The 13,343-nt window shown below is 39.1% G+C and overlaps 1 protein-coding gene across 6 annotated transcripts in view; it reads right to left on the bottom strand.

Moving 5' to 3' along the window:
- Pde1c (Phosphodiesterase 1c) overlaps nucleotides 1–13,343 on the bottom strand; it is a 923,665-nt gene that overhangs the window by 589,250 nt on the left and 321,072 nt on the right. For all 6 annotated transcript variants that reach the window (XM_089239484.1, XM_089239482.1, XM_089239480.1 and 3 more), the window contains one exon: nucleotides 9,761–9,877. In XM_089239484.1, the coding sequence (XP_089095610.1) occupies nucleotides 9,761–9,877 (117 nt within the window). The remainder of the gene's footprint in view (nucleotides 1–9,760; nucleotides 9,878–13,343) is intronic.

Here is a 13,343-nt window from a genome sequence, read left to right as displayed (position 1 = left end):
TTTCGACCAACTGATATTACATTATGCGCTTGTTACTACTCTACCACTCTACATTATATAATTTTAATCTAAGTTTCCTGCGTATCTCTCTAACTATTGAAAAATCCAAGTTTTTTCTTTCTTTTATAACGCAATCTAATTTTCCTTCTTCAATACTTTCCTTTTTTATCCAAGTTATTCATTTCTTTCAAGAAACCAAAGTAAACACAGAAACAATTACAATCATAATAAAATATTATCCTCATGCGACGTTGCACTAAGGATATGTAGATATTCATCTCTCTCTCTCTCTCTTTTAGTTACTTCTTATTACTATTTTTACATTATTAACGCCACAGCTTTTCGGCTATATTGACCTTCTTTTAAAAGTTGGAAATGCTAAAAAGTTATATCTTGAAAGATTTTAATCGTTGAAAACCTTTTTTCTGAAGATATAGTGAAAGCGTAAAAATTCTGTGTGCTGAAACTTGGTTGATGAGAAGAAAAAAAAATTAGTTTCGGATGAAAGGTTAACATTTTATATCATAGTGTAATGGTCAAGGTATTGTTGAAAAAAAAGAATTAAAAAAAAATGGTGTGGTGAAGGTCATTGATACTTTTGAACTGAAAATTATAATATACGTTATGGGGTTAATCAGCGAGGATAATATTTCCATTGAAAATGTAGGCACTTCATTTCATAGCATAATGGTCAAAAGTATATCAAAACACCACTGTGTTTTACTTGATGACAATTAATCTCAACTTGTGCATATATTATGTATATATGTTTAGTTGAAAAATCAAAGAGAAAAAAAAATTTATTGTTCTGGATTGTTCACAACACAACACATTTGTTGTGATTTGATCATTTGTTGTGATTTATTTTAAACCAAAGGTTAACGTTAAATTTCATAACACGACATTCAAGTGATTGTCTGAGAAAAAAATCAGCGTCACATGATGCTCTCGATGAAAATTAACCTTCGGTAGAAAATTTTTTTTTTACTGAGCGATTTGAATATGATTCGAGAAGAAAAACAGTATTTCTCTAGTTTAAAGTTAACAATCAATTTTATTCACAGGATGTTTAAATGATAGTGAAAAAAAAAGTCGGTGTTATATTATATATCGTCGGTGATGATTTTAAATTATATGATAGTATTCGAAGAGAGAGAAAAACATTTTTTGGATGTAATAAGGCCCTTCTCGAAAGATTTGTGTTGATCAGGTAGATATTATGACTATTATATAGATGGTTTTCTTCTAGTAGCTTATTTTTATTGCGAGCAAACATATCAATTTGTCTTAATCATGCGAGTGTTCGTTCATGTCCAGCAACAACTGTTTGCTTGCGGTGATCTTAGTGCAGCTTATCATCTCAATAAACAAATCTCCCAGTTGATAGATTTTTTTAAGGGGACCCTCTTTAACACTTTAAAAAATAGAATTAGTCTGTTCGTTTTCAATCGGTCACATTGAATAAACCTTGGCACGTGGATCTTGGTATCAGAGCTTGGCTTCTATGTTATTTCTTTTGTTCATGAAAAAGAAAGAAAATGAGGTAGAAAATCAAATTCGATTTAAGAAGAAAAAATGTTTGACAAGATAAAAGCGAAATGTGATGAAACGTGAATTATAAAGCACATTTTGGCCTTAGAAAATCAACGTGATATTTTTCTAAAGTTTTCTTGTTGTGTTTCTACAGTACGTGTACAGTGATTCTTGGTATATAGCCCCTATTGGTTTTATAAAACGCAATCTTCCTTTTCTTTCTATTGTTGTAATTTATACGTATAAGTAATGGACGAGGTGAGATAGAGGGTATATAGATTTAAAAGGCATGACTCACATACACACACCACACATACACTCATTGCCATAAAAATTTGCGCACCCAGAAGAAGTCGTCAAAATGAAAACACATGTAAGTACTACGTTGATATAAGTAAGTGATTAGAAAATCCAAGAAAAAGGATCATTTATTGCAGAAAAAAGTACAGATGAACAGAAGTTTTAGTACTCTGTTGGACCCCCTCTAGCGCGAATGCACGATGCGATACGAGCGGGCATGGAGGCATACAAGTTCCGTATGATGTCCCGAGACATCTCGTTCCACAGTTGCTGTAAATGCGCCTCTAGTTCGACCAACCTCGTAGGGTGTCCAACTTGCCGTCCCAAATGATACCAGATATACTCGATTGGTGACAAATCTGGGGATAGAGCAGGCCAGGGAAGGGTGGTAATGTGGCGGTGTAAGGTAGTCTTGTGACATCCTTGCTGTGTGTGGCCTGGCATTGTCTTGTTGAAAAATGTCTCCTGGGAGCCCTGCCATGAGTGGCAACACATGTGGCTGAAGGATGTTATGGACGTACCGCTGGGCTGTCATTGTGCCATGGATCAATATCAGGGGTGACCGTGTATCGTAAGCAATGGCACCCCATGCCATGACACCAGCTGTTGGAGCGGTGTGTCGCTGTAAAGCGAAGGCAAGATTGAAGCGTTCACCACGGGGCCTCCACACACGAACACGATTGTCATCACTGCTCAAGTTGAATCTCGATTCGTCGCTGAAGACGACCTGGTTCCATTCCATTGCAGTCCAATCCCGTCGTGCTCGATACCACTCCAAACGGAGGCGTTGGTGGGTGGGTGTCATTGGCAGCACACGTAATGAGCGCCGCGATACCAGATGTCCTTCAGCCAGGCGCCTTGCGATGGTTCGGGAAGACACAGGGGCCCGTAGTGAAGCTGCTGCCTGTGTCTGGATAGCGGCCAATGAGGCAGTTGGCTCTACGCGTGCGTTTCGGATGATGTGACGGTCTTCTCGACGACTGGTCTGTCGAGGGCGTCCTGAACCTGGTCGCCGTGTAAATTACGTCTCTTCTGTCCACTGGTCCCAACACCTCTTCACAGTAAAATCAGAACGGCCTAGTTGACGAGCTACTCGCCGAGCTGACCACACAGCTTCCATCATCCCGATGATTCTTCCCCTATCGAACTCTGACAACTGCTCATATGGTCTTCGACGGTGGCGTAACGGCATGTCTACCTCAGCATTTCTTTTGCAAACGATTAAATACACTCCAGCAAGCTCTGCTTGCCTGTTTTATACTCCAAGGAGAACGAAGTTCAACGCCCTCTAGTGGCATTACGCAATGCGCAATCACGCTGCATTTCTAATCATTTGCATATCTGCCCGACATGTACCTTCAGGCCAACTTTCGTTTCGATCCCACAATTATTTCTTGGTGCGCAAATTTTTATGGCAATGAGTGTATATATATTTTCACATCCGTAACTATCTTGGAGAGAATAAAGAGATATCGCGTACAGAAATGTGAAGCGTGATAAAAAATTTAATACGATCGAGGTTGTTAACAATACCAGCTGATAAAATGGCACCGCCACGGGAGGTGAAGTTTGTTAAAGTTCGTGATAGAAGGATTAAAAAAAAAAAAAGCCATGCCCCCTTCCTCGGACATATCTAGACAACCCAGATAATGGATGCCGTGAGCGAGAGGAGCTAGGGATGGAAACTGAAGAGCGAGATCAAAGTTCAAGAGGGATTAGGGATGGATATCTGCGGAGCTGGGCGCCAAATATCACCGATAAGATGGTTTAGGGCGGTATTCACCGACATGGTTTAAGCTATAGTCACAATTTTTTGATAAGAGATCGACACGGATTGGTTGAATTCAGGGTTTCAACCAATCTATGTTGATCCTTATCCAAAAATTGTAACTACAGGTTTAAACCATGTCGGTGAATACCGCTCTTAGGGATGTAAACCTGAGGATTAAGGGATGAAAACTGAGGAGCGGGAGTAGCTAGGGGTGGATATCTGTGCTTGTTTTTCAATTCGGTACTTTTATGAGTCTGTAACACTTGCGGTTGTCTTTCCTGGAATATTTTCTGAAACGCTTCCACAACAGCCCTCCCCGTCTTATCTCTCAGCGGATAGCCCAAACATATTTAGATAAAACATCGATGCAAGTTAAAATGTATCGTTGACCGCCGTAGAATTTCTCTAGATCTCTCATGTCCACCAGATCAGCTTGAAACTGTTGATCGATGGCACCTACCATAACACGATTCCTAGGAATTTTTTTCCTCCTCTGACGGTGGAAAGTAAGACTTTTCTCCTTCCAACCACCTTCTTATTTTTTCCCGTGGTACCTCTCCTTTAAACGCCCTGTACAATAGGATGGAACGAAAAAGGGTGTTTTTTCACTTTTTTTGGAAATTGATGTTGCCTTAGTATTCAAAAGATGCCTTTCAAGGGTTTAAGACGTTATACCAAAATCTAAGAAAATATTTTAATATCTTGAGGTTCCTCACGTACCCTAAAGGTCGAGCAAAAAGACTTTTCTAAGTGCACATTATAAAAATCTTTTTAAACATTATACATATATAAAATAAACCCTTTTTTGGGGGAGGGGGGAACTATAACCATGTTTCAAATTATAAAAACAAAAAAAAACATAGTTTGACGATATAGGTGTCAGGAGAATGCCTCCATTGCTTCCTCTGTTATCACACTGTTATTAAATTTCACTTTTTTGCAAAATAGTCAACTTTTTTTCAAACGATGGTAGAGTACTCCTTGATTTTATTCTGACTTGAATGAAGTCTTCACGACTCTCGATTGTTGATACAGCTAGAGATGTTTCAGTTACGAGTCGTACGCACCATTCAACTGCTTTTTTGTAACACGGAAAATTTTGTATAGATGGAAAAGCAGGTTCAGATCATTTTTGTGGGTCTAGTTCCTGATTTTTTAGGTGGTTCAGTCACTCGCACTTGATCACATGCAATTGGTTCCGAATAGTGCTTAGCAGAAAAGTTTATTTTCGGAACATGGAATATACGGATTTCTGCTTCTGATAATCCTTCATTTCTAATTTTCAGAATTCTCTTGATTCCCAGTTCTTTGCTCGTATTATTTCCACAAGATATATCTGATCTGCACTTAAATCACTGTTGTCACTATACATTATCGGAAGGTTATTAGAGATTGGTTTAATTTTCACAATAGGTTATCTTTCACAATTTTCCAATCTTTGTCCGATATCACCTTGAAGCCCGTGTGGACTAATGGAACATACACCTAGATGCTTCACAATATGCCTTAGAGGTAACTCATTAAGTGAAAAAGACAAATAAGCCATTGCAAAGGACAGCTTATTTCTTTCTCTATTAATTTGATAACACCATTTTTATAACCAGTTGGAAAGAATCACCTTCGTTGACATTAGCTAAGGTTTTGTCTTTTTGACCATCAAAATATATTCCTCGCACATTTTGTTCTAGGAATTCTATCTTGCAAAAGAACTCTCTGTGATGCTCTTTCACGCCTTATTTTCATCCGGTCTACTGTCATATTTGGCTTCTCTTTCGACAATAACCCAACATCTTCCAGCACAGCATTCGCAATAATTGCAGCTGATCGATCAGACACACCAGTTCTATCACAAGCAAGAGCAACATTTGGTAATTTAGTTCTCATCTGTGAGGATGATGGTAGAACTTCAAAAGCAAATGAAGTCCTTGCTTCGGCACTGATTGATGGACCAGCTACAGGTACTGGTAGATGGAAATGCTAACTTCAACGGCAAACTGTGTTTTTGCTCATATAGATCACTTTCCTCAGAATCGTTGGATATAGATTGTTTTTAGTGATTGATGAACTAGTTTCCGTCGTTTCTTCTTGAGATGACTAGAAACGGAATACCGTTTTCATTTTCCTTTATTCATTGTTAGGACGTTACTCGACCAATCGCCGTCTTGCGTGTACTTTGATCTTGCAAGAAATCTCGCTCTAAATTTGGGACCTTCCTCACCTTGCCACACATAATCTTCAAAATCACATTTGCATGCTGTAATGTCGAACAATTTCCATGCTTCGCACTGAAAAGATTTCAAGTTCAACTTGAAAGTTTGAGAATCTTTCCTTGCTTTCATATTTTTCTGAAGCTTCTTGTATTTACAGTAAAGTCTTTGAAAATTCTACATATCCGTTGGTGAGAAAACGTAGGAATTAATGCAGTTTTCCAAATATTTTCTATCTTTGGCACGATAATTTTAAGAATGTCTGCAATAGCTGGATCTTTTCTTGATTGTTATGCCTTCATATTGCGTGGAGTCAGCAAATAACAAAGTATAACATCGCCATAGGTGGGCGGGCAAGACAGGAGAATCCCACTCTTTAGGATCTCCTAAAATGTCACAATGATAAAAGCTTCTGGTCATCGTTTTGACTACTATACGCCCTCTCAGTTAAGGGGTAAGATTGCAAATGAATACTGAAACAAGGGAATAACATCGAGGTGACTGAACGAATCACGTGTTCGGGGGAATGGGAAAGTCTCCTCCGCAGTGTCACGTTACAGAATTCCACACGTGCGTAAAACTTTAGGGGCAATGAGGAACCTCAACAAGTTTGAATTTTGGGGAAAAAAATTAGGAATGGCATTTCTTCACATAAAGGCATATTTTAAATTCTATTACGATGGCAATTTCAAATTTTTTTTTTCGTTCCACCCTACTGTACAATGCATCCACTCCACCATAACTTACCGCGCTCCTCGGATTTCGATAACTATTCTCCATCGATTGTACTCTGCACGATAGACTCACCTGGTGAAGTGAAACGAGGGTTATAAATATAAAGTTTACGGTAAGAGTTGAAAATTGAGGAGCATGGGATGAAAACTGAATAGCTAGGAATGGAAACTGAGGACCCAGGGTGAGGATTAAGGGATGGAAACTGAGGACCCAGGGTGAGGATTAAGGGATGGAAACTGAGGAGCCAGAGTGATCATTTTGATCATTTTTGTCGCACCACGGTCATTTTCTGCACACGAGGGCTAATTAGACCGGGACCTACAATTTATTGCCGATTCCGAACGGCAGGCTTGTTTTTTATACTCATAGAGAGGTTGGTGCGCTAACCCCTCGATGGGGGACTCCTTGCGGTAGCAATTTTTTCCTTCAGTCTCGTCGCCGTTTTTGTTGTACCCCTGTGTCAGGAAAGCTTTCTGACAGAGACGAACCAGGTATCGAACTCGCAAGACCTCTAAACATCCTTTGGTACTTTAGGCGAGCATCTTATCGACCTGGGCTACCACGCCCGGAGCCAGGGCGAGGATTAAGGGTTAGAAACTAAGGAGCTATGGGTCAAAGGTCACCGATAAGAGGGCTCAGGGATGCAATTTGTAAGAAATATGCTAACACAAGCCTCTACTGGAAACGATAGAAAAATTAACTGTCACACACTAGACATCAGACAATTATATATTTACCGAACGATAAACTTAGCGACGAAAAATAAAAATTGGTTTCAGAGAAAAACAAATGGAACAGCAGCGAGATTCAAATATGATTTTGAAGTGCCGAAAACAAAAAAACATCTGTTTCAACAGTGTTTCTCATTTACTGCTCCTAAATTTATGAATTCATTTCAGTCAAAAAAAACATCTAGTAATAATACTAACCACACACACACACACACACATACATGAAATTTACATATAGCAAAAAGCATTCTACACTGCTCAAAACAATTAGGGGAGCACATGGTTTTAACAAAATTAAGCAAAGATGTATACCGATAAGTAACATAAAATGAATCATCCATAATTTAAAGCCTAGCAGGAAACGGAAGAAGAAAACTTCATATGCAAATCAAAGTTCATGACGTCAAAAACCAGAAAAAGGAGATAAGGGCAGAAATCGGGATGTTGCAGAAACGTCTGTTTTACTGCCGTAACTGTGAAATTCGATTGCGCAGTATTTTTTTTTGAGACAAGGTGACTTGAGGATGTCTCAACAACGTGATTTACCGGAATCCATGGCATGGCGTGTTATAGGCAGACTGGAATCCGGGCAAACACAACGTAGTGTCGCGGACGCTGTTGGAGTCGCCAGAAGTGTTGTTGCAAGGCTGTGGAATCGATTCCAAGAAACAGGAAATGTTAGACGTCGACCAGGGCAAGGTCGGCCACTCGCCACTACAGCAACTGATGACCGGTATGTACGGTTAACAGCATGTCGAAACAGAACAGAGAATGCTACGCAGCTGCAAAGATGGTTGCTCTTGGCAACAGGACGAAGGGTGTCCAGCCAAACAGTACGTAATTGGCTTCATGAGGGAGGGCTCTATGCACGTAGGCCAATCGTCTGCATTCCGTTGACCCCACGCCACCGTGCGGCCCGAAGAAGATAGGCTGCTGAGCAACCTGATTGGAGCCAAGTGCTGTTTACAGACGAGTCCCGATTCAGTCTGGAGTGTGACACCCGACGTGTTCTGGTATGGAGGGACAGGGGCACTCGAAATAACCCCGCATTCATTCGTGAAAGGTCACAATACAGACGAGCTGGTTGGATGGTATGGGTTGGAATCAGCATAGGCGGACGTACGGACCTGCATATCATTCGGAATGGCACTTTGACGGCCCGAAGGTATGCAGACGAGATACTGTGACCTCATGTCATCCCTTACGCTGGAGCCATTGGAGATTCCTTTGTTTTCCAGGATGATGATGCCCGACCGCATAGAGCTCGTCTGGTGGAGAACATGCTTGAAGCTGAAACAATACAGCGTATGGAATGGCCAGCGTGCTTTCCTGACCTGAATTCAATCGACATGCTCGGACGACGCATTGCTGCGCGACCAAGGCCGCCTGTTACTGTCCGAGACTTGCAGATTGCACTTCTTGAGGAGTGGAACAGTATTCCCCAAAGTCTGATCAATAACCTCATCGCATCCATGGCAAACAGGTGTGCAGCAGTCTTAGCTGTTCGAGGAGACCACACGCCCTATTAAAACTCATGCATCATGTCTAAACAGTACTTTTTTTATAGTTTACATGTAACCAAATTGTTGCCCCAAATCATCTTTTCATGTTTGTTCCATATTTTCAAAGAATTAAAGCTTAATTCCAAATTTTTTTACGTCTTTTTTCTGTATTGCGCATTGATACGCGTGTACTATCCATTGTATGCCAATACGTGGCTGTCTCGCACGGTTTTCTTCACTTTTTTTCTTGCTCCCCTAATTGTTTTGAGCAGTGTATATTATGACGACATGTTATGAAACTGTTCATAAAAAAAGGAGATAAACATAAAATTAACAATTTTTTTTTTTTACATATTACTGCTTAAAACTATATATTTTTATGTATATTAATGTTGTACCCGAAACATACTCGCATCATCTTGTTTAAATTTCACTAAATATGGATTGTCATTTTACCATGTCTTAAATTTCTCTTATATGTTTTTTTATAATTGTACTGCGTACTTGGCGGCTCACAATGGCGGAATTTGACCGAACATGTTCGATAAGTTCCTCTTTCATCGTCGAAACAAAAACAAAATAAATGAAAACACGAAAAAGACCCAAATGAATAAAAACACGAAAAAAACCCAAATGAATAAAAACACGAAAAAACCCCAAATGAATAAAAACACGAACGAAGAAAATCAAATATGGCGTCTTCACACGCCATTGACGAAAATCTGAAAGGTTTGATTTGTTCCTGACACGTAATAAGGCTTGTTACGTCGTATTTCATAATCCGACACATTCCCACGTCACGTCAGCACAGTGTGAACGTACCTACAGGAAACTCATTGGTGGAATTTTATATCACACGCACCAACGTGTGGTAACACGTCACGTCAGCGTAGTGTGTTTCGGCCTTTACGTGAGTGTGTAAATGGCGAATAGGAGATTTTTGTTTTTTTCGATATGAAAAAAATCGGTTTGCAAACTCACCTTAAATTTATGAGAAAGTCCATATCGGTTAAGCAAATCATATGCCAGATATCTAAGACCTTGCCCATTGGCCACGTCATTTAAAGCAAAAACATCAAAGGACCAATCATCGAGTTTCTATGAAAAAAAAAGAAAATGGATTCTCATAAGAACTACACATTGTCTGAAATAAAATTAACATTATGACAGCGAAACAGTGTATTCGTTTACATTCCATACGAATCGGAATTTAAGCTATTTTATAAGTGAAACTTCTTTGGGCAATGGAGTGAATTTTCTTCCGTTAGAAAATCCGCGTCACATAAAGTGAAACGCTTCCCATTCCCTCAAAACTGGTTCTGCAGAGGTAATTACGTTGGGTTGGTGGTGGTAGGGGGCAAGCGTTTCGATAGAGTCTCGGCCGTGTCTTGTTTGAAAGAAAAGAAGGTTGGGTTGGTGGTGGTTGCGTGGGAAGTATCGATGGAGCTTATTAATGTCGTGTACGGTAATTTCACTCAACTATGGTCCAAACACCCGTGCTCACTAAAACATCGATAATCGAAATGCTAACATCTAGTGGACTATTTAAATAATAAAGCAAAGTGCATAAATCATCATCATCAGCAACAACCATTTTCAATCCACTGCTGGATGAAAGTTTCCTCTAAATTTTTCTATTCTGTTCTGTCTGATGCTTTAGCCATCTACGTAGTTGACTCCTGCCACTTTCCTGATCTCGTCAATCCATCTTGCGTGGGGACGCCTTCTCGGACGTTTAACACCACGGGGGTACCACTCTAGAATACTTGTGGCCCAAGTATTCTAGAGAATATAGATAAATATAGTGTAATATATAGATGCGGTTAGAACGCCCTCTGTCCGATACTTTTCCGCAAATCATCAGCTGTTAGTTGGGGTTATGTTTTTTCAGGTTAATAAAAAACGCTCTTTATTAAAGTTGCTTTTACCAAAGTCAGCCTCCTCATCCAATATTTTAAAAAAGATTAATGTTGTTGGTTTCTACGCTGCAGTTTCAATTACTCAAGTTTATATACTATGTACTTTGCGAGTTGATAAAGTAGTTAAAAAATGAGTGGTAGGTATCGATTGGATATCCAAGTTTTCGTCTCGATGAACTGAATTAGTTCATACGATTTGAACGGTATAAAAATGATTTTAAATAAACTAAAGAAAAAAATATTTTTTTTACTTCCATCACTTACAGTGATAGTCAGTAAGAGCTACAAAGACCTTGATTCCCAATGTGAATATCAGAGATTTGAATTTCTCTAGCTGAATGAAAAACAAGCGTTTGGATGCTTATCGGTTATAACGAATTTAATTCCGTCCTAGTGAACCTACAATACAATAATAAAATAATGTTGAAAATATCGTTATAACGAATGGGGGCATATTTATATATCTATGGGATATATATAAGGGGTCATCTTAAAGTAATAAGTCACCAATCGTGAGGGGGTTCGCATTTGCTGACTTTTAATGACAAGGTGGAGGGGGTGTTCAAAAGACGATTGTGTGAGCAATAGAGGTAGGAAAATATGAAATTGGGTTATATGTTGGGCTGGTATATATGAAATGTTGGTATATATATGTTACCAGCAAAGTATGAAATCCAGGCATTCTATAGAATGCCTAGTATTGTATAGAATGCCTGGTCGTTTCAGGCAAAGTATGAAATACCGGTTTTATTCTATACTTTGCCTAGGCATTCTATAAAATGCCTAAACACAATCCAGGCAAAGTATGAAATATCTTCTTCCAAAAAATCTCTTTTGGGGCGGTATAAAATATTACATAAAATTAAAATTTCGCAGAATTTTCGTCATTTATTCCCGGAAACGTTTCCCTTTCGCTCTCGTGAAAAAGGATCTGTTGAGGGGCGGTATAAAATATTACAATTTCATCGAATTAAAATTTCGCAGAATTTTCGTCATTTTTTCCCGGAAACGTTTCCCCTTTCGCTCTCGTGAAAAAGGATCTGTTGAGGGGCGGTATAAAATATTACAATTTCGTCGCATTAGAATTTCACAGAATTTTCGTCATTTATTCCCGGAAACGTTTCCCTTTCGCTCTCGTGAAAAAGGATCTGTTGAGGGGCGGTATAAAATATTACAATTTCGTCGCATTAGAATTTCACAGAATTTTCGTCATTTATTCCCGGAAACGTTTCCCTTTCGCTCTCGTGAAAAAGGATCTGTTGAGGGGCGGTATAAAATATTACAATTTCGTCGCATTAGAATTTCACAGAATTTTCGTCATTTATTCCCGGAAACGTTTCCCTTTCGCTCTCGTGAAAAAGGATCTGTTGAGGGGCGGTATAAAATATTACAACTTCATCGAATAAAAATTTCGCAGAATTTTCGTCATTTTTTCCGCGGAAACGTTTCCCTTTCGCTCTCGTGAAAAAGGATCTGTTGAGGGGCGGTATAAAATATTACAATTTCATCGAATTAAAATTTCGCAGAATTTTCGTCATTTTTTCCCGGAAACGTTTCCCCTTTCGCTCTCGTGAAAAAGGATCTGTTGAGGGGCGGTATAAAATATTACAATTTCGTCGCATTAGAATTTCACAGAATTTTCGTCATTTATTCCCGGAAACGTTTCCCTTTCGCTCTCGTGAAAAAGGATCTGTTGAGGGGCGGTATAAAATATTACAATTTCGTCGCATTAGAATTTCACAGAATTTTCGTCATTTATTCCCGGAAACGTTTCCCTTTCGCTCTCGTGAAAAAGGATCTGTTGAGGGGCGGTATAAAATATTACAATTTCGTCGCATTAGAATTTCACAGAATTTTCGTCATTTATTCCCGGAAACGTTTCCCTTTCGCTCTCGTGAAAAAGGATCTGTTGAGGGGCGGTATAAAATATTACAACTTCATCGAATAAAAATTTCGCAGAATTTTCGTCATTTTTTCCGCGGAAACGTTTCCCTTTCGCTCTCGTGAAAAAGGATCTGTTGAGGGGCGGTATAAAATATTACAATTTCGTCGCATTAGAATTTCACAGAATTTTCGTCATTTATTCCCGGAAACGTTTCCCTTTCGCTCTCGTGAAAAAGGATCTGTTGAGGGGCGGTATAAAATATTACAATTTCGTCGCATTAGAATTTCACAGAATTTTCGTCATTTATTCCCGGAAACGTTTCCCTTTCGCTCTCGTGAAAAAGGATCTGTTGAGGGGCGGTATAAAATATTACAATTTCGTCGCATTAGAATTTCACAGAATTTTCGTCATTTATTCCCGGAAACGTTTCCCTTTCGCTCTCGTGAAAAAGGATCTGTTGAGGGGCGGTATAAAATATTACAATTTCGTCGCATTAAAATTTCAAAGAATTTTCGTCATTTATTCCCGGAAACGTTTCCCTTTCGCTCTCGTGAAAAAGGATCTGTTGAGGGGCGGTATAAAATATTACAATTTCATCGAATTAAAATTTCGCAGAATTTTCGTCATTTTTTCCGCGGAAACGTTTCCCTTCCGCTCTTGTGAAAAAGGATCTGATGAGGGGCGGTATAAAATATTACAATTTCATCGAATCAAAATTTCACAGAATTTTCGTCATTTATTCCCGGAAACGTTTCCCTTT

The sequence above is a fragment of the Pholcus phalangioides genome, unplaced genomic scaffold, assembly GCF_987345545.1.
Source record: "Pholcus phalangioides strain wild (caught in Gottingen) unplaced genomic scaffold, Ppha-v1.0 ptg000011l_1, whole genome shotgun sequence".
NCBI lineage: Eukaryota > Metazoa > Arthropoda > Arachnida > Araneae > Pholcidae > Pholcus > Pholcus phalangioides.
This window is presented reverse-complemented; position numbering and strand designations above follow the sequence as displayed.